This window comes from Phyllostomus hastatus, unplaced genomic scaffold, assembly GCF_019186645.2.
Source record: "Phyllostomus hastatus isolate PE091 unplaced genomic scaffold, TTU_PhHast_1.1 phas_contig_86, whole genome shotgun sequence".
NCBI classification, from domain to species: Eukaryota; Metazoa; Chordata; class Mammalia; order Chiroptera; family Phyllostomidae; genus Phyllostomus; species Phyllostomus hastatus.
The window spans coordinates 56,798,081-56,821,276 of record NW_025333977.1 but is presented as its reverse complement, the minus strand read 5'-3'; the positions used below and the strand labels follow the sequence as shown (position 1 = coordinate 56,821,276).

Here is a 23,196-nt window from a genome sequence, read left to right as displayed (position 1 = left end):
AGTAGGTTAGGGGTATTAAATGCATTTTTGATTTGCAATATTTTCAGCTTACAATGAACTCATTAAGATGCACCCCAATTGTAAGTTGAGAAACATCTGTATGTGTTCTAAAGTAAGGGTCCATATTTATTCTTTTGTATGTGGAGATCCAGTTGTCTTACTAATCACTAAAAAGATATCTTTTCCCCATTTGAGTGATCTTGGTCACCCTTGTTGAAAATCACTTGTCCAGGGTTTATTTCTGTTGCATTGCTAGCCATGTTAGAAAATACTGTTTTACTTCTATAAGGGGCTATAAGGTTTGGGGGGAGACTATATAATCCTTTTCCTGATTACTGTAGGTATCTCCCATGCCCCCACACCAGGGACTGGTTCAGGTGGAACATTTTAAGGTTAAAGATTGTGTTTTAGGATATAGAGAGTCAGACTTTAAGTTCGTAAAGTCAAGTAAAATTTATGACTTCCTGGGAAGTCATAAATGCATTAAATTGCAATCAGTAGTAATGCAGTGTATAGCAGAGAACTGGAGTTTGTACTCAAAGAGAGCCCTCTACTTAGCCCCACATGTTTGCTGACATCAAGGGATATAGTTCAATGTACCTGCAGTTAGAACATTATTGAGGGACATTGCTTGGCCCACAAGATACAGTGTTTCCTCTGCTTATTGACCACATTGTATTAGTACCTTTCTCCCATTCTTCCCCCCATCCTGTTATGTTGCATTCTGTGTTCTTTCTAACCAAATAATATACCTCTTTTCAGCTATAACCATTAATTTTCCTCTGCTTTCTAATAACTGAAAAATTATAAAATAAAAGAATGGTCAAATCCTGACCAACAAGAAACTCAGATAAAATTGCATAGATATCAATAATATAAGTCACAGCAAAGATAAATACTATTACTCCTAGGTCTTAAATAAGGCTTATTTGGGGGCTAAGTATAGATTGCAAGAATTGTTACAAATTGGATAAATTTTTAGATCCAATTGTTGTGATAGAGTTTAGTATACTTCTCTAATGGATCAAGTGAACTTAAAATAATTGGAGAATTTGGAACAAATGAAATGACATATTTTCAAGGATCTGTGGACTATTGACAAAGATAGGTCATGTATTGCAACACTTCATAGAACTGAATTTTGAGTGATGGGCTCTGACATGGGAGGTAAGAGGTGAGGAGGGGGTCCAACTGGGGAGGGGCAAGTCCAGTAGAGCAGCTCTGCTTTTGCATGTTTTGTATCATTTCGGTGCTGTATTTTTCCATGAAATCTATTTTGAAATAATTGAAGGTTTATATTGTGAAAAATAAGTGCATTGCTAAATAAATAACTGGATCAATTGCCACTATATTAGGCCTTAAAGTATATCATATTATTAAATGCATTTCAATAAAACTAGAAATAAATGGAAAAAGTTTAAGAGAAAATATAATACCTACCACCACATCTTTCCCAAATAACAAAAAGGATGAAAGAGAATAATGAACAGTTAAAATTATAACCTGTTTTGAAAAGAAATGAAAACACTGTGTATCAAAAGATATCTAGGAAAATACAGACTTTTCTCACGCCATTCTGCATCTGATCTACAGAACACAGAAAGTGATTTGAATGCACATTTTGTTAATTCTTCCATGTATTGTACATATGAGTACTATGCTAGATTCATTGAACAGAAGTTAATTTATTGTATACCATGGATCCTTAAGGCATTAGGACTTAATTCTCTTTTTTTTCACATTTTTTTATTGTTGTTCATAATTCTGTTAGTGAACTCTGGTTGAGCAAGGCAGGCATGCCTTGTTATTAAAATAATAATCCCCAGTGTTAATGAAGATATGGGTAGTTGAGCATTCTTACATGCTGCTGGTGGGGGTATGAACTCAAACTGACTATACAGAAAGTAGTTTGTTAACCGTTATTTAGAACCATAAGTTAATTAAAATCTTATATGCTTTACCTGATAAAGATCACTTTAAAAATGATAACAGGGACAGAGATTTACATAATTATTTGTGCATAGAAACTCATAACAGTTTTTCAATTTTTATTGTGGAAATATCTTAGTATATGGTCAAATAGAGAAAAGCTTTGTTTTTGTCTATTTGGGCTGCTACAACAGAATATTGTGCACTGGGGGGCTTACAAACAACAGAAATGTATTTCTCACAGCTCTAGAGGCTGAGAAGTCTAAAATCTAGGAGCCAGCAGAGCTGGTGTCTGAAGAGAACCCTCGTCCTGGGACACAGATGGCATTCTTTTCTCTGTGTCTTCACTTGGTAGAAGGGAACAGGAATTTCTTTGGGGTATCTCTTATCAAAGCACTAGCACCACTCATGAGGGTTCTACCCTCATTACCTACACTCAAAGGCCCCGCCTGCAAATATCATCACATAGGTTCATTTCAATTTATTTTTGTCTTAAAGGAATTTTAAAATTATTTTTGCTCCTTTTTGACTTACTAAATTTTACAATTTTATGAAGTTAACCTGGTTCTGTGATGAAATAAAACAAGTTATAATCCTACAGAATTACAAATCTGTATTCTTTCTCCCTATAATCCTACAGAATTACAAATCTGTATTAGTACATACTAATTTTTTTTCATTCTTGGCTATATTTTCATGCTTTTTGAAACACAAGTAACTACATATATTAATTCATTATTTCTTTTTTTCGTAAAAGTATCAATATAAATATTAATCCTATAATAAACATGGTTAATTATAGTTACATTTGCCATACCTTTTTTTGACTACAGAGCCCTTTTCTTCTATGCATAGCTATAAGAACATTTTAATAAGTGAAACTCTAAGTTATTTGACTTGTTCCTTAATTTCCACAAAGCTACATACCGCAAGACTGAGCACTGTTGTTGTTTAACAGCAAGATATTAGTATCCCATTGATTGTGAACTTAGTGGTACTCTGATGTACTATAGATTGTTCTTGAAAAGCACAGCCAACCTAAACTAACATATGTTGGAAGCAGTTTTCCCTAAGAAATAATGCTTGTGGTCTTACGATCATTTCCAGTGTACCAGCTGCCATTAGAAGTTAAGGAAAGGTGATTCTCAAGTACAAGTACTCCACTGAAGAGAATATTTATTGGGAGGGGAAAAAACACTGGGGTGTATACTGTGTTTAGAAGGATTACTGTCTTACACGCCCAAATGCTGTGTGGTCCTCACATAATTCTGGGTAAGGGCAGTGCCACAGGAAGTTTTCTAATCCTGGACCTCATGACTTCTTGGTAATAAAATAAATGGTTTCTTGAGATGAGAGAAGTCCCCAAACTTCCATCTTGGTAATCCAACTTTGCATTGTAAATCTATATAAACTCTGAATGATATGAAGCTTGAAATAATTAAATAATATTGTGTGATAAGGAAGAGTGTTTACTTGCTTTTAGGAGGTGATATTCCAGATATTTAACAATGTTATGGCATGAGGGGCATCCCCTCAGACGGAAGTAACTGGAATCTGCAATATGGGCTAGTGACAAGGATCTTACCTCCCTGCTGGGTGAGGCCTGTCAGAGGCAGGGATTGGCCCAAGTGTAAACTGTGTTCTCCAGCACATTGGAATATGAATCAAAAGTGTAAGGCTCTGCATAGTAAGTTGGAACCATTTTAATCATGTATATGGAAAATGTATATTAAACTTAAAAACTCTACAGGAATAAGATTGCTAAGTGCTGATGAAGAGAATAACTTTACTGAGTGGTTAGTGTAGGTCTTGCTCAGTGCATCAGTGAGTTAAAGAATTTGGGAATATTTGAAGGAAGTTGACATTTAAGAATTTTATGTGAGGATTGTTACATTAGAAAAATAAAAGTTGCTGGGTTTCAGATAAATGCAGAGTTTGTGAGCCTGATGCAGTGACCTTAGTTAGCATTTGACCTCCTGTGCTGAATGTATTTTTGCAGTTCATATTAAACTATGCATCATATATTGTTTCTTTTTCATATTTTGACTTAAATTTTGACTGCTGATTTTAAGTCTATGTCTAAATAGAATCTTTTGCATTATCAAATATGATGATGAAGTTCAAACTGTTCATAGTAAAATGCCTGCACATTTTTTGCCATACAAATATGTTAGGTTATCCTAACTTCATAAATATCAAATATCTTAGAAAATGTTATAATAATTTTTACAAGCAGCATATATGATCCTAAAGTTCAAGGTAGCATAATAAACATACATTGTTTTTGAGGGGTACCTAACTCTTGAACTTAGAAATGTCTGTTATATGAAATGAGGCGTAGATAGGAAGATAAATTAATAGGTTAACATTTTTTTTATTACCTTATTTTGTAAGAGAACTTATTTTTTTTTTAAGATTTTATTTATTTTTAGAGAGGGAAGAGAGGGAGAAAGAGAGAGAGAGAGAAACATCAATGTGCGGTTGCTGGGGGCCATGGCCTGCAACCCAGGCATGTGCCCTGACTGGGAATCGAACCTACAATGCTTTGGTTTGCAGCCCTCACTCAATCACTGAGCTACGCCAGCCAGGCCTACATTAACATTTTAAAGTTTTAATTAATTACTTCTTTTTAGGTAAAAAGCCTTCATATTTTTATTCACTTTTTGATCAGTGGCCCATGAATTTTAAACAAATAATATCTTGGTGAGAATATTCTAGAAAGTATTGTCTACAGACGTTAATAACAGTATATTGAGTAATGGTCTTAATACGGGGTGAGCAAATGTAGGTTTACAACTGTTCATATGGAAAGACATGCAGGTTATGATTACTATAGTAACTTCATTAACTCAAAAGAATGTCAAAATGCACCTGTAAACCTACTTTTTCTCACCCCGTGTGTTTTCTTTTCATGTTCAAATTGTCAATTTTTGTTAATACATTGATACATTTTGTTAATACATTCCCTCACATTAATACAGTTAGGTTTCTTAATGTCTCAGATCTTTTCTGTAGTCTTTATCACAATGGTAATCTTTTGGGCTTTACAACACTATTCATTCACAAATCATAAATTTTAAATTTTATGTGAATATTATTTGCCTTAAAGAATTTTTCATAATATTTTCTGCTTTAGAATTTTGTTGACTTACTGATTTAGAGTAGTATTTACTGGTCCGTAAGTCCCATTTAACCTAGAAAATTACACACAAAGCTATGAGCTGAGAATACCTGAGTACAGTGATTGAACCACGCAGTTATTTCTCAAGTGTGGTCCCTAAGCCAGTAGCATTAACATACTTGGGAGCTTGTTAGATGCAAGTTATTATGCCACACCACAGATGACTGCATCAAAAACTCTTAGGGTGGACTATAGTGATCAATCGGTTTTAATTAGCTCAGGTGATTCTGGTGTGTGCTAAAGTTTGAGAACCACTGAGTTACAGGACTCTCGGTGTGTAGTTCTGTGCTTGATTGAGAAGCAAATAATTGGCACATGTAGTGATGAGATTTTTGGTCATCTCTTGAGGCCTGCATAGGCATACAAATCATTTGCATTAACTATTTAATTAAAATGATTTCTATCTTATATAGTTGGGATATAAATCAGACAAGATTAAAATGCAAGAATTTGAATAACCTTGTTCTAAAATTATATTCTTTAGATATATTCTGATATAGTTTAGAATTGTTTAATTTTAATGTTGTTGTTATAATTATTACTTTATTTTCAGTTATATTTAGGAATAAAATCTTATGACTTATTTTGTAGGACATATAGTTCCTTAAAATTTCTTTCAACTGTTATTTGTCTTCTATGTTTTCCTAAGTCAAATTTTATTTAAAAACAAAACTTCAACTTTACTATTTTTATACCAATCATTTAATGTTTAATTTTGGTTTATTTTTAATTATGTGCTTATTTACTTCCACAACTGACTCCTAAAATCATACCTAGATACACTTTAATAATATAAATCCTTCTTTCTTAACTGTTAAATTTAATTTTATAAGACAGGACCAAATCCTATGCTTTTTTTTTTTTCCTGGTAATTTTATTTCTGGGCCTTTTCTCCTTTGGAGAAAAACTCATCTTCTATTAACAATTTTGGAAAAAACTTTTTAGGGGGAAACTGTTTTTATTGGAAAAATCATATGCCTGCAGCATGGTAGAAGTGGACTGAGGTACACATTTCAAATGGGAAGAACTAACAATAATAAAGGAAGGAGAGTGAGGAAAATTTAGGGATTAAAAGGGCTAGAGAAAGAGTCAAGGAGATGAAAGGCCTTGGTGGTGATACAGCTAAAGGGAGATCACATGGACAGAGAATTGTCCAGCATAAAAATCTGAATTTGTTTCATGCATATATGCCTTAAAAACCTTCCTCTCTTTCTCCCATATGAAATCTTTAGCATATTTTATATTACTCTAGATGGCTGGTAAAATAGATTTTCTTTTGGGACATACTCTCGTGTGTGAAAATATTCTAAATTTTGCTTTTAAGGTTGGCGTTTGGCAAGAAAAATGTACTCATAGTGAAAGTCAACAGCTGAGTTTCCATGAGGAGGAGGAATGATAATCAAATGAACTCTTAAGGACAATAGAAAAATTTTTTTTCACAATGTAGAATTATAAATAATCAACATATGCATTAGGAGATTTAGGTTTCTAAGATATTATAAAAATAAAATGGATTCAGTAAAAGTATTTTACTTTATACAAATACTAATACTTGTTTAAATAGATTTTAAAACTCAAGTGACTGCAAAGTAAAAAACTAGTTCAACTGCTATTCAAAAAATTATTCAGAACGCATTTATTTTTACATTGCTGAAAACAGCTTTTAAATAAATCTACATATATAAACTTCACATATAATTGAGGTTTCACTTTCAAAGTAAGATCTTATTTACTACTGAATTTTTAGTGTATCCTATATTATAAATTTTACCATTAATTTGATGTACTGTTCCTTAATTTAACTTTTTTGAGCTATGACTATTTTTCTGAATACTAGGTCTGAGTTTAGCTTTGAGCAAGGCCTGCATTAAGCACTCAGTACACATTTAATGAGTGAATGAATGAACAAATGAACTGTACCCTTTATTTTCATATCTAACTAACCAGGAAATGATCTGCTATTTGTCTTGTTGTCTTAAGTGATTAGCTTAAAAAGAAATTTGGTACATTCGTAAAGTGTGTCAGGACTCAGATATTCATAGTAAAAGATTTTGTTCTCTCTAATTATGTCCTAAATTTTTTGCTTTGGCAAAGGAATGTTACACAATGAATAGTTAAGATATATTTGAGGTCTTAAGGGCAGGAGAGTGTAGTAACACATAGCCTGGTGAGCTGCTCCTGAAGATAGATTGCCTTTAGACATTTTCAGGTTGTCTTTGTGATGGGATACCTAGAAATATTTAAAGATTTTATTTATTGACTTTTAGAGAGAGGGGAAGGCAAGGAGAAAGAGGAGAGAAACATTGATAGGTTTTCTCCCATATATACCCTGTGCTGAGACTGAGCCTACAACCCAGACATGTGTCCTGGCTGGGAATCAAACAGGTGACTTTTTGCTTTATGGGATGTCGCCCAGCCAAATGGGCCACAATGGTCAGGGCTGGATAAATATTTAGAAGGACCTTTATTTAAAAGTTGTTTCTTACCCACATCTCCAGCCACAGTGTTCACACTGGTAGAGAGGGAAGATCATTAGAGCCCATGATGTCAAAGAGTTGGTGTTTAGAGGAGGAAATCATGCCACTCAACAAGCTGTTTTATAATTTTATTATCTATTCCATTAAAAATTGAAAGTTATACTGCTACAATGTATAATATCACAGGGCTGTTTAATTTGTTTTAAAACTATGAGGTGTATCAGGCATAAACAAATAAGGAAAAGGGTGAATTTTACCAAACATACCAAGAAGACTAACACCTCTTCTCAAACTGAAGAGAAAGGAAGGCTCCCAAACTCATTTTATGAGGCCAACATTATCCTAACTCCAAAACCAGTTAAAGACACTGCAAAGAAAGAAAATTATAGGCTGGTATGACTGATGAAAATAGACACTAAAATCCTCTATAAAATATTAGCAAATCGAACACAGCAATGCAATAAAAAGATCATACACCATGATTAATTGGGATTTATTTTGGGAATACAAGTTTGGTACAATATTTGCAAGTCAATAAATGTTATATACCACATAAACAAAATGAAAGATAAAAACCACATGATATTTGCAATAGATGCAGAGAAAGCATTTGAAAAAATCCAGCATCAATTTATGATAAAAACTCTCAGCAAAGTGCGATTAGAGGGAACATAGCTAAACATAATAAAGGCCATATATGACAAACCCACTGCCAGCAACCTACTCAATAGGTAAAAAATATAAATGCCCCCCTTAAGATCAGGAACAAGATAGGGGTATCTGCTCTTACTTCTCTTATTCAACACAGTGCTGGAAGTCCTAGCCACAGCAATCAGACAAGAAGAAAAAAATAAAAGTCATCTTGATTGGAAAGGAAGAAGTAAAAATGTTATTATTTCCTGATGACATGGCACTATTCATAGAGAACCCAAAAGATTCCATCAAGAAACTACTAAAATTGATAAATGAATTGAGCAAAGTAGCAGGATACAAAATTAGTATCTAGAAATCAGTTGCATTTTTATATGCCAGTAATGAACTAACAGAAAGGAAAATTAAGAAACAATCCCATTCATAATTGCTACAAAAGGAATAAAATACCTAGGAATAAGCCTACCAAGGATGTAAAAAGACCTGTTTCAGAAAATTATAAGACACTGAAGAGAGAAACTGAAGAAGATACAAATAATTGGAAGCACATACCTTCATGGATAGGAAAAATTAACATCATAAAATATCCATACAACCCAAAGCAGTCTATAGGTTCAACACAGTTCTTACAATTTCATAGAACTAGAACAAATATTTCAAAAATTTATATGGAACTATGAAAAGTCCTGTGTAGTAGCAGTGATCTTGAGAAATAAAAACAAAGTTGGAGGAATCTTGCTGCCTAATATCAGACTATACTATAAGGCCATAGTAATCAAAACAGTATAAACTACTGGCATAAAAACAGACACATAGATTAATGGAACAGAATAGAAGGCCCAGAAATAAATCCACCTCTTTATAGTCAATTAATATTTGACAAAGGAAGCAAACACATACAATGGGTTAAAGATAGTTTATTCAATAAATGGTGTTGGGAAAATTGGATAGATGCATGCAGAAAAATGAAACTAGACCACCTTCTTACACCTCACAGAATAATAAATTCAAAATAGATCGAAGACTCGTTAGACCCCAAACCATAAAAATAATAGAAGAAAACATAGGTAGCAAAATCTCATACATTGCTCATAGCAATATTTTATTGGATATTTTATTTTATTGGATATATCTCCCCAAAAGAAAAAAGTAAACAAGTGGGACTACATCAAACTAAAAGTTTTTTCACAGTAAAGGAAATCATCAACAAAATAAAAAGATGACCCACAGGATGGGAGAGCATATTTGCTGATACATCCAATAAGAGGTTGATATCCAAAGTTTATGAAGAACTTATAAAACTCAACACCAGAAAAAACAACCCAATTAAAAAATGGGCCAAGAACCTGAATAGACACTTCTCCAAAGAGGACATACAGATGTCCAATAGACATATGAAAAGATACTCAAGGTCACTAATCATAAGAGAAATGCAAATTAAAGCCACAGTGAGATATCTCACACCTGTCAGAATGGCTATTATCAAAAAATCAAAAAACACCAAGTACTGGCAAGAAAGGGGAACCTTTTTGCACTGTTGGTGGGAACACAGATAGTTGCAGCTACTGTGGAAACTGGTATGGATTTTCCTAAAAAAAAAATAGAGATTGATCTGCCTTTTGACCCAGTGATCCCACTTCTGGGAATATATACAAAGGAACAAAAACACTAATTCATAAGAACATAAGCACCCCTATGTTCATTGAAGCATTATTTACAATTGCCAAGATGTGGAAGCAGCCCAAGTGTTCATCAGTAGATGAGTGGGTAAGACAATTATAAGACATTTACACAATGGAATACAACTCTGCCATAAAAAAAAAAAAAAAAAATACCCTGTGGGGCAGTTTGGATGGACCTGGAGGACATTATACTACAAGAAATAAGCCAGTCAGAGGAAAACAAATGTCATGTGATTTCACTCATATGTGAAATCTAATGAACAAACTGAACTAACAAGGAAAACTGGACAGACATAGATGGAGAGCAGGATGGCAGCTGGGGAGGTGGGGAGTTTAACAGTTGGGGAGACTGAACAACAATGAAAAAGGACTCATGGTAATGGACAATAGTATGGTGATTGCTGGGGGGAGAGGAATACAAGGGAACTAAATGGTAATAGAAAAAAGACATCATAAAATTAAAAATTCATAACTTCCTCCAAAAAATAAATGAACTGGGAAAAATATAATAGGTATGTCTGTGTACATCATCTATCTTAAGAAATAAAATGTTATAGATACAGATGTTAACACAGATGTTAACACAGATGTTAACATACTGTGTTCCCTTTCCTTTATTCTGTAGAGCTCACTGTAGAATTTGATGTTTAACATTCTCATTTCTCTTTGAATATTTTTATAAATACATATGCCTCTGTTGTGTTGTATATGCTAAAGTGCATATTTCTTGAACTTTATGTATATGGTATTCTTCTATAATCTTTTAAAATTAACTTTTATGTTTTGGTTATTTGTATATATTGATATCTTTTCTTTTTAAGATTTTATTTATTTATTCATTTATTCATTTATTTAAAAAAATTTTGCCATATCTTTTTTTTTAAGATTTTATTTATTTATTTTTTAGAGAGGGAAGGGAGGGAGATAAAGAGATAGAGACATCAATGTGCGGTTGCTGGGGGTCATGGCCTGCAACCCAGGCATGTGCCCTGACTGGGAATCGAACCTGCGATACTTTGGTTTGCAGCCCGTGCTCAATCCACTGAGCTACGCCAGCCAGGGCTAGATTTTATTTATTTTTATATACAGGGGAAGGGAGGGAGAAAGAGAGAGGGAAACATCGATGTGTGGTTGCTTCTTGTGCACCCACTTCTAGGGACCTGCACTGCAACCCAGGCTTGTGCCCTGACTGGGAATCCAGCCGGTGACTCTTTGGTGCACAGGCTGGTGATCAATCCACAGCCACACCAGCCAGGGCTATGTACTGTTTCTAATCCATTCAGTTTATACTGTTGTACAGCTTGCTGTTCAGTTATTTGCAGTGTTTTTACCCATTTTGTGGCTGATTTAAATTCTGATAGCCTACTTTTTTGTTGTTGTTGTAAAACTTATTCAGTACACACTTGTGAATGCTTTCTTGTATATATTTGTGAGAATTTCTCTTGACTGTTACCTAGTAGGATTTGTTGTGCCCTAGAATTAATGTATCTTCAACTTTGCTATATGATGCCAAGTTGCTTTCCCAGTTTATACCCTCAGTTGCAATGTTATTTTATATTCTTGCTGACTACTTGATATTTCCAAACTTTTAAGTTTGCTAATACAATGGGTGGGAAATGGCATCACATTATTGTAATTTGTGCTCCCTTAATTACTACTGAGCTTGAGAATCATTACATATGTTTATTGGCCATTCATTTAAGCTCCTCTGAATAGCTTTGCTCATTTTTCTATTGTTTTATTTTCTCATTGACTTATAGATGTTCTTCGTATATTTTGGCTTGTTTCTCTTCCTTGGTTTATTCATTACAAATTTATTTCCCCAGATGGTAGCTTATCTTGTGATTCTGTCTATATATTCATCCATCTCTATGAAGTAAAGTTTATAATTATAGTAGTGAAATGTATTAGACCTTTCCTTAATGTTCTGTGGGTTTTTAAAAATCTCATTTAAAAAACACTCTTAAACCCAGGATTACAAATATATTTCCCAATATTTTCATTTAAGTATTGTATTTTATATTTTTGCCTATCATATTTAAATATTTTTTTTAAAGATTTTATTTATTTATTTTTAGAGAGGGGAGGGAGGGGGGGAGAGGGAGAGAGAGAGAGAGAGAGAGAGAGAGAGAGAGAGAGAGAGAGAGAGAGAGAAACATCTATGTGCGGTTGCTGGGGGTTATGGCCTGCAGCCCAGGAATGTACCCTGGCTGGGAATCGAACCTGGGACACTTTGGTTCCCAGTCCGCACTCAATCCACTGAGCTATGCCAGCCAGGGCCATATTTAAATATTTTTATGTTACATTGAATCTTTTGCATGTTAAGTAGAGAGTCATTGGTGTATCTCTAAGTATTAACCAGCACCATGTAATAAATGTGTGCCCTTTACTCACTAATTTTTATGCCATATTATATGTTTCCATTTGTGTGTAAGTCTGCTGTATTCCTTTTGACTTTCTTCCAAGATCTTCAAGCTACCTTCCCTGTGCCCCCTATAGTTTATCATCTACCTTCCTTGCTTGAGGCATTTCTTTAGATTTTAACTCAGTTCTGTCACCTGCTTGTGAATTTGGGTAAATGTAATAGAATTTTAATTATTTTTCATCTTTTTTTCCACCATGACATGTATCTTAGCTCATTGCTTAGAATGCATTTCTGTTCTTTTCATTTTATCTCCATGATGTTTGTTAAAAATATGCCCCCATTTTCTTTTATCTTCTGTTTATTAAGAGAAGTATTAAAGTTGAAAGTACAATTGAGAATGTAATTCTTAATATTAAGATGCAGAAGGCAAATTTTCAAATACATGTCTTAAAGATAACATAAGAATGACCTACTTTTTCTGAATGGCTGTAGAGTATTTTGATGAACACCTTGTAAGACTTAATAATCTTTAGTCAGTTTGATTCAGTACAAGTAGGAAGCATATTATGCTTTGCTTGAAGTTCATTAAATATTAGTTTGATCATGTTATTGTTAACTGTTATTCTTTAATTTTTTAGATGATTGGAATCCATTTTCATACCCATACAAGAAACTGGATTATGGAAAATGGGAATTGTATATTCCACCAAAGAAGAATAAATCTCTACTAATACCTCATGGATCCAAATTAAAGGTACTTTTTTCCTTCCTGTTTTTATTTGAATGTATTTATTTTTAATCTGGTATGCAAAGCATGATTTAAAATATGAGGATGTAAATTGATGCATTATAATTGTGGACAAAACAGTTTAAATGTTCAAATGGAGGAAATTTAGGAGATGGTATCCACAAATTGGAATGTGTTAGATTAGAACTATTTTGTTGGAAAGATACCAAACTTAGTTGTATTATCAACTTTGGAAATTTTATTTAAAGAGTTACTGAGTAATTATAAAAATCATAATTTAGAAAACAGAAAGTTTAAGAGAAAAATAAAAACTCTTTAAATTGGCCATAGGAACAAGTTTTACCTGTAAGGAAATTTATGATAAAATTGATTTTGCGATGAGCCACGTGAATGTGGGAGGTGACAGGGTTTTGGAAATGCATATATTTGGGACACACTTTTTCTGTTTTCTCCCCTTTCTGGTCTTTGACAAGGGGGTTCTTGTCTCTCCTGTCCTTCTGTGGGAGGGCACCGGGATTGGCTTGTCAAGCAGCAGGCTAAGCATCCCTTGCACTCCCTCTGCCTTAGCTGGCCATAGGGTCTGTGTTCGTGGATTGCTGAGCCTGCAAGGCCTCTCTTGTCTCCCCAAAGGAGGCTCAAGGGATGATGGGTCCCAAAGTCTGGATTACAGATTTAAGGTGTTTGATTATATAACAATCTTGTTGCGCGTGGGTCACCGGCCAGCAGTGACCACGGAACACTGTGGATGGCTCAACGATAACACGTGAGAAAAAACACATGCACAGAGACAGACTAGTTTCTGTGGGGAAGTGGGGACGAAATGGCCACCCCCCCTAGTGGGCAGTGCGCTGATTTACAGTCCATACCTGCTTTTATTGGGCTCATTTTGCATAATAATTCAGGTAAAGTACAGTACTCATTAGGGGGAAGTAGGGAACTATAGAAAACAAGGAACTCTGCCGGTGTATTGAGTCGGAGTCAAAGATCTGTAAGACTGAGGAACAAACTAACTTCCTCCTTGGACCCTTCTCATTCAACTGAGAGCATTCTAAACAAAGCAGGTTTCACAGTAATTTACATGTTCTTTCTTAGGCCTGATCACCCTGGGAATCCACCCTTTTCAGCACAGAGCTGCACCACCCTGTCATTGTTTCAGGCTTAGGTGGAGCAAGGGAACTAAAGCAACCAAGAGATAAGGAGATTTTTTCCCAGACATTGAGAACTCAGGCTATGTCAAAGCCGAGGAGCGAGGGTCCATCACCCCCTTTTGCTGCAGCCCCCCAAGTCCTTCATTTGGGGGGCCTCCCAAAGTGATTGTGCCTGTCTTAGGTCGTTCCCCCCTTGGGGAATCTTACCCGTCTTTGGCTAACCGACCAAGCTTTTTGGGGTTCAGTTATGAATAAAGCAGCAGAAGCAGCATTCCTGCCAGGGAGACAAGCTTTTGTCTCCTTGCTGGCTTACGGTTCCAAGGGCGTTCCCTTAGCCTTAGCCTAGGTGGGGGTTTCAGCTTCTGATACCAGTCAAGGCGGTTCCCAACACAATCTGTCTAAATCCTTTAACATTTACTTGATTTTGTTCATATAATTATATAATATTTCCATGTCTCTTGTTTCTCTTTCCCTTCTTTAGTTATTTAATAGCATTCACGCTATTATCAATAGCAAATGATAAATAGCATTTATCATGATAAATCCTGTGACTGAATTATTATTTTATGGGTATTTTTTATTTAACAACATTAACTCAGAGTTAATTAAAGTATATTTAAAATCAACATGATTGTATGTTTGTTTTGCAGAGGATTTTTTCCTCCCAAATAATAAAATTATAAGTGTATCTGAAAATTACTGAAATATTGCCACACAAAATATAGTTACCAGAAGAGCATAGTGCCTAGAATAAAGAGACATTTTAACATGGGATGGCAGCTGAGGTTCTTTTTAATCTGTAGTGAAAAGGAGAAAAAGTAGCTAGTTTACAATAAGAGGGATTTAAATTTAATATAAATAATCCCTTTTCCAAGTCTGGATAAACTCCATAAAAGCAGGGGCCTTTGCAGTTTTGTTTGCTTATACTGTATATTCTCAATTCTTAGAGCAGTGCCTAGCACAGAGTAGGCACACAAGAAATATTTATTAACTGTTAAAGCATTTTTAGCCCATCTATTCAGGAATAAACAAATAGCTTGCTTTTTCTATGGTTTATTAAGCCTGATTGTATGGGAACAGTGAAGCAAGGTAACTATTATAGTACTACTGATCTCCTTGTCATTTTGGGTCTCAAGGCCATTTTTTTTAAGAACTAAACTAATTTTTTAAAGTGCTGAGAATGTTTTTCTACCTTCTTTAAATTACAAAATTTAGTGAACTCTGACACCATTACTACTTTTTGCATTAAATATGACTGAAATAATTTTGGTATTTTTTTTATACATGGGGAATAATAATTACTAGGAAGGAATGATTATTGATATATGAATACATTGGGAATAATGGTAGGCATTTGCCTCTCCTATCTGACTGCAGATCTTTTGTATTTTTCCTGTGGTCTGAATGTTTGTGTCCCTCTTTCCCAGTTTTTTTTTTTGTTGTTGTTTGTATATTTATTTTGTTTTGTTTTGTTCAAATCCTAAAGCATAATATGATAGTACTAGTAGCTGGGACCCTGAGACTGAAGCCCTTGTCAATGGGTTTTCACAAAACCCCAAAAGAGCCCAAACCTCACAAAAAGAGCCTTCAGAGAGATCTGTAATCCTTTTTCCACTATGTGAAGATCCAGTAAGGAGTCCATCACCCAGGAGAGGGCCCACACCCAGCCATACTGGCACCCCAGTCTCAGACTTCTGTCTCTCAGAACTCTGAGAAATCATTTTCTGTTTACGTAAGCACCCAGTTTGTGCTATTTTGTTTGCAGCTCAGACTAATATGCTTCCTATACTATGCTATGTACTATGTCGAAAATTTTACTATATGAAATGAAATAATATGATAATAAATGTGACTTTTAAATTTTCTCTTGGCTTTAAAAATCTATGTTTAAGGACTAATGTTAAAGAAGGATGAAGAACTGTTATATAATCTATCATCATTATTATTCTCTGAAAATTTTAGTGAAAATAATTAACTGGAAATTTAGGCCCAAAAATATTATTTGTAGCATTTAAATGTTTCAAATGTTGATGAAACATTTAGATGCTATTATAATAACATCTAATATTTTTTATTTATGGGAAATGATGCATCATATTTTCTTTGGGGTAGAGGTTAAAGTCTTTATAAAATTCTACAAACTTGAGGTTTTTGCCCTTTCTTTTTTCGGTTTAGTTTTTTTGGTTTTTGCCCTTTCAATATGAAGTTGTCCCCAGATAGACTATCTTGTAATTAAAAATTTTGTTTTAAATTAAACTTAACAATTTATTTCACTTGACTAAGGATTGACCTTCGTAATTCACTTAAGGATGTTTCTCATAAGAATTATCAGGTAACCATTAATAAAACAAAAAATAAACAAAAACAAACAAAAAACCCCACAAAAATAAAGAACTGTTAACATCATTGAAATAATAGCTTAGGTTTCTCTGCAAAACAACTGATTTTCTTAATTGAACACTTTGAAAGATGATGTCTGACTGCTTATATGGTCATTTAAATGTCTCTTTGTTATGTGTTTAAGTAGCTTACCAATTAGAAAATATTTTTAAAATAAAATAATACTATAAGGTAAATTGAACACTCAAAGATATAAGGAAAGAATAGAGGACTGTATTTCTGAAGGATAATGAGGCATATATTAGTCATGTCTTTAACACTTTTTCTTCTAGATGCACAGCCAAACTAATTTATGTGAACTCATTTCTTGTTTACTGCTTAAAAATATACACCTTAAGTAACATATATTAAATAAAACTTTTGAAGTTGCTTCATAGTAATTTGACACAATTATTGAATGTGTGCTTTATGTCAGGTGCTGTCCTTGATGTGTGATGCTTGAACTAAATTGTAATAGATATGTAGGTGGGTGTACTTGTTTTTAAAAATAAAGTGTTGTTGGAGTGAAACATGACTGAAGAGCTTATTCATTTTGTGATGGCAATGGGAAATAACAGAGGGACTGCGACATTTAAACAGGCTTGGGGACATGTTTAGAAGTTGACCAGAGAGGTTGAAGGGAAGGAGATTTTAACCTGAGGGCACTGCATGAATAAAAGTGTGTGTATTGATTGAAGTCACAGCAGGAAGCAAATGGCACACTGAAGAAAGGAGTTTGAATCAGTTTGTTTTTTTGTTTTGCTTTGTTTTTCCAAAAGGCTGTTTTCAAAGTTGAGCACTCAGTGATCCATGAGAAAGTTCAAAGGAGGGTTGGGCAAGGGGGCTTAGCAGTTTCCAAATGGTTACCTTGCTTAGGCAACGGGAACAAGGGGTTGTTTGCTAGAACCCAGAGGGAGAGCCAGCCATCTTGAGAGGAGCTTTGAGCTTTGCTGAGAGACACACTTAATTCATGGTAACTTTGCTGGGAAGGAGCCAGAGGAATAAAAGAAACAAATACTTAGGTCTCTGCCCGCTCTCTCTCAGATTTGTTCAATCTCAACGAGAAGCCAGAGTTCTGGGGAATATGGTCCACATAAGTCAGCTTTCTGGGGCAGAGAGCTAGCTGGGTGAGAGTGGGGTCTGTCCTAACTGGTAAAATATAGCCCAGGAGGTCAGGGAAAGTAGACCTGACTGGTGGGTGAGAGGCAAACTGGGAGGGGTGCCTTTTCTTTTTTCCAGATCCCCGTTGTTTTTATCATTCCAATTAACACTGTTATATTAAAAAATGATTAAAGAAGACAGTTTAGGTTATGAAAACAAACTTTAACACTTCCAAAAGTCTTCATTTGGAGAACTGTGGATGGGGGCAGATGCCAGGAAGCTTTTATGGGATAAAGACTGAAGAACAAGGAAGAGAATAATAGAAAATATCTGCTAGGCTAGGGCCACAGGATGAGCCTCGTTGTGGGTGAGAAGGGCCAGAGTTGGCTTGGCTGACTGTATGTACTTGATTTCTCGACAAGGGGAACATTTTTTTAGGCCAGGAAAGTTACCTAAGTTATTGGTTTGGTGATGTGACACCCTGGCCAGGGCAAACACTGCCTTCTTGTGTGTCCTCATAAGCACTAATCTCATGATCAGAGCCCTCTCCTCATGGCCTCATTTAAGCCTAGTTATCTCCCAAAGGTCCCTTCTCCAAATACCATGACATTAAGAGTTATGGCTTCAGTACATGAATTTGGAAGATGGGGAGCATAATTCAGTGCAGAGCATATAAGATTGCTTTTCTATGCTCCATCTTGGGGGTGGAAAGTTATATCAACAACACTTAGATGACTAGCAATGGCAATTCGAATTATCTTCTTTTAGTGTTTAGGAGGTTTCTCTGCTTTAACTCTGCCTTGCCGAGTAGTAACAAAATGGACTAGAACAGAGTTTTCTTGATACCAGACATTCAGCATTTTCAAACAGTCATGTATTAGTTTCCTTGAGCTACCATACAAACTATCATACACAGGATGGCTTAAACAATAGAAATTTATTTTTTTCCACAGTTCTGTAGACTGCAAATCAGTCAGCATAGTCTGGTTCTGGTGAGAGCTCTTCTCATGATTTGTAGAAGGCTGCCTTCTTTTATTTTTTTAAGAATTTTTTTGTTTATTTATTGATTTTAGAGAGAGAAAGGGAGAGAGAGAGGGAAGGAGAAAGGGGGTAGAGTGAGACATGGATTTGTCGTTCCATTTATTTATGAATTTATTGTTTGAGTACTGATATGCCATAATCATATTTGCTTTTTTTTTGTATGGACACCATCATCCACATTTTTCTAGGTGCTGCAAAAGAAAGTATTGAAGTTAATCTTCCCTGAGAATAGAAGGAAGATAATTTGTGGACAGAGTTTGGGTTTTAGAGAGTAAAGATCAGATTAGTTAAATAAGTTAAAGTATTAAGAGCTGGAATGAGATTGCTAGGCAGAAAGATGCTATTTTGGGCAGGAATGTGACATATTGAATAATTAGTATTTAAGTATTGCATAAGATGCTAATCTTATAAACACTCTATTTTTCATTTCTGGAATATTTTCTTTTTTTTGTTTGTTTGTTTCTTGTTTCTTGTTCTTTGCCTGCTTTCTTCTCTCCACATTCTTTGTTCACTGTTTCAGGAATTTCTAATATGCAGATATTGGATCTCCTAGATTTTTTTATCTTCCTTCTTCAAGTTGCCCATCATTTTTTCCTTCTTTTCTTTTTTAAATTTTATTTATTTTTTTTTATTTTAGAGAGAGGGGAAGGGAAAGAGAAAGAGAGGGAGAGAAACATCAATGTGTGGTGCCTCTTGTGTGCCCCCTAATGGGGGCCTGGCTTGCAACCCAGGCATGTGCTCTGACTGGGAATCAAACTGGCAACCTTTTGGTTTGCAGGCTGGTGCTCAATTCACTGAGCCAAACCAGCCAGGCCCCTTCTTTTCCACTTTGAGAAGTTATTTTATCTTCCAACTGCTTTTATTTCAGTAATAATATTTTTAAAATTTCGAATGAAATGCTTTTTGTTCTCTCCCTTTTGCATAGATTCTGCCCTTGTTAAATGCCCAAGATAACTTTTATGAGAATATAAATTTTATGAGAAAATAACTTTTTGAGGCTATTAATTATAGGTGTTTTCTTATTTTTTCATGTTTTTCCCCCTACTTCCATACCCTGTATTCTGTTTTATTTAGATATTCTTTGCCTGTGTTTCTTTTAGTCTCTACCTTTCATGTTGCATGCTTTCTTCAAATGCCTTCAATCTTCAATGTTCAATGTTAGACAGTAATGTTTTAGAATGATGGAGAAAAGGCAATTGAACATTTTGTGCATGTGGACAGGGCTTTGTTCCTGGTGAGTATCAGTGTTAGGTAGTCAGAAAGTGAGCCAGGCTTTAGATTGATGGCAGTAAGTGAAGGTTTCTTTCTGGGATCATTTATTTTTCCCAGAGATGGATCTTTCAGTATCCTACAAGGCATGGACACGGGGGTATGGAGTGATGGGCTTTATATTTAGCTAATGGCATCCATGGATAAGGGCAAGGAAAGTGGATGAGTGTCCCACGTTTCAGCAGAACAGTTGATTCATCTCTGTTGTGCTTATTGTCTCTGGATTTGGAACCCTCTTACTTCAGTCGTTTTCAGAAAATGAACCTATGATCTCCTGTTTGAGAAGGGAAGCTGTTGCTTTAGACGATACCTGTTTGTCTGTGCAGGGGGGGCGACAGTTTTTGCTCCAGAGCCTACTGTCACCTAGTGGGACTCTGCACTGTGTCCTGCCATCTTCCATTGTACTGGGAGCCTCCAGATGCTGAGACTCCTAGGCATTCTGGGAGGTAAATGGGCCAGCTCTCTTTATGTTCTCCCTTCACTGTGTCAGATTGCAATTTTTCTGTCTACATATTTCTTATCCTTCTAGTTACTTTTTTTCTTGCAAAAATTCATTGAAATTTCTGGTCTCATGTCTCCTTTTCTGTGCTTCTCTGTTAATACCTTTCATATTCCTTTGTGTTATTTATTTCAATAGAGTTTTTTCATTTTTAATTTATTCTTCTAAACACCTTTCTTTAAACAGAAAAAGAAAAAAGTACACTTACTGTATAGAAGAATATTTTATAATTTTAGGGCTTCATGTGGGCCATTACATTCTCATCATATTCCATGATTAAAAGATTTTGGTAAAACTGATTGTTTCTTGCTTGTCATATTTTTATGTATTATTATATGTGATAAAGATTTTCTTCATTATGACCCACAGAAAATCCTTTATTCACTTCATTTATTACCTGGTTCTGCTCAATCAGCCTTTAAGATCCCAAAACATCTAATTTGTGAGAGAATGCATAGTTAGAATTAGATGCACTTTTCCTTACCACAGATATTATAATTCTTTGTGTTTGCAAAATAGAATATGAATGTTAATGAACCTAAATAACATACTAGGAAATGGTCTTCCTCTGTAGATGAGAATAAAGGTTTATTAACTGATTCATTTTTTTTTCTGAAGCTCTCTATAATGTCAATAGGAAACACAACATACATGTGTAGACTTCAAAAGCAGTCTATTTGCCAGTAGGTAGAGTAACTAACTGTTTGCCTAGAGAATGGATAAGATAGAAAGTGCTGGAGATTTCCCTTGTATTTTGAACTTGCCCTACATTTATTCTTAATCAAATTTTGCTCCTTTTCTTAATATCTTAGTTAACCTATATTTAACTGTATGTTTCCTGCATGTGAAGCATTGCCATGTTATCCCTGGATTTATGTGAAAAAAATGAAGGTAAAATGCCTGGACTTTGAATTTATTGTCCACTTGGAGAAAATTCTCCATAAACGAAGGAGTTGCTTTAGCATTCTGTGGCTTGTAAGGGAGTAGAGGAAAGCTTACATATTTTGAGAAGTTTATGACAGAAAAACAGGAATAAGCAAATGTAATATGTAGTTATTTCTTTTTTATTTGCTAATGTTTAATTATCTTTATTTTAGGCTAAATATTGATGGGGATAAGAAGGAAACCAAGAGAGAAGATGACAGAGGAAAAGGATTAGAGATAGGTTATTGGGCAAGTACAGAGATGGGGAAGACTAACGGTCACAGTTTTAATAGTTGAGGAATGATTATGGCAGGAGAAGCATTTTAAGCTTGGTCTTGAAGGAGTTAATGGATGCAGATCAATGAATTGGTTGTAAAGGCTCCATTAGGAAATAAAAGAACAAAGCAAAGCAAGATTGTACAGGTATCAATTCTCTTTTATAGTGATGTGGGGGTTAAAAAAGTACTTTTTCTTCCACCTTGTAAGTTCCAGCCGGGCTAATAGTCAAAGTATCAGAGACAGGTTAACAGGAGGAAAATTTGCAAAGTTTATTGGTGATATCCCTGCCAGGGGTGATAAGATATGAGACCCAGAAGATATTGGGCAGTTGGGTGTACATACCATTTATGGACAAAGGAGAAGGGAGGCAGGGATCTGAGATTTCGAAGGAAATAGACAATTCTTAGGTAGTTGAGGAAGAGAGAAACACACAGGGCAAACAAATTCTTCCTAGACAACCCCAAACAGTGGGACACTGGCAGATCTAGGTCCCTGCCTGGAGACTTCCTGTCTAAGATTTCCTTCTTGGAGCAGGCCTTTCCATCTGAATCTCTTAGGCAGGAAAGGGGGAGGGCCAACCGTTCTCTGCTGAGAAACGTCGATATTTGATATCAAATATCAGATGTATTTTTGTTGGTGGAAATGGGATTCCACCAGTGGAATAGCCAGGAAAGCATTTGGGGAGGCTCCTGTATGGGGGGATGTGAGTTGTGGTAAGGTTATTGAAGAAGTTGGAGCAAACACAAAGGATTCGTCCGGATCCAGCCCCATCCTGCTGTGAAAGCCCAGAGCAAAGGACAGTGCCCATAAATTCTGTGTTATTGATTCAGTTCCATTCAGTCCCTGCCCCCATCTGGCCACTTAGTCTGTGCTCCCAGCTGGGCTCTGACTGGTGCTGTCCCCAGGCCAGCACTTCAGTATAGCCTGCCGACCCCCCGGGTGGCTGATAGGGCTAGGTGGCTGCTGTGGAGAGAATGTACAAAGGAAGGGGGCCAGCAATTGCTACAGAGTGAGAAAGCAAAAGAGAGAGGGGGGGGGGAGAGAGAGAGAGCAAGTCCCTCCGTTAACAGCTGATTATATTATCTCAGGCTTGGGAAGGACTAGACTCTTCTTCAAAACTAACAAAAGTGATTTTACAATCTTTCTTGGGCTGGTATTGGATCCTCCCCCTAGCTAATCAATTTCTTAGATCTTCCGGGATTCTGTGTACCTTACCCAGTCTGATTCTTTTCCTAGGCTAGACTGCTCCCCCTCATGGTTACCATCTTGGCTCTTATTGCACAAGCCTCACGTAGAAGCACCTCCCCCTGCGCTTTATTGGCTTCTCTGGTACATATGCCTAGCAGAATTTTTCCTGCTGTTTGGTAATCCTGGCTAATCACTGGTAATGATCCTCCCTGCCTGTTTGGGGGGTTAGGTTTCAATGCAACAGTCCCCTGGGGATCCTATAAATTCTGCAACTTGCTAGTGAAGTGGGCTCATTGTCGGCGTCGGCTTAGCATCTAATTCCCTTTGCTCTCTTA

At 35.5% G+C, this 23,196-nt stretch overlaps 1 protein-coding gene across 1 annotated transcript in view; it reads left to right on the top strand.

The window, feature by feature from the left end:
* Positions 1–23,196, top strand: part of GBE1 (1,4-alpha-glucan branching enzyme 1) — a 268,090-nt gene that overhangs the window by 79,556 nt on the left and 165,338 nt on the right. Inside the window, exon 3 of the mRNA XM_045851712.1 lies at positions 12,924–13,039. Within this exon, the coding sequence (XP_045707668.1) occupies positions 12,924–13,039 (116 nt within the window). The remainder of the gene's footprint in view (positions 1–12,923; positions 13,040–23,196) is intronic.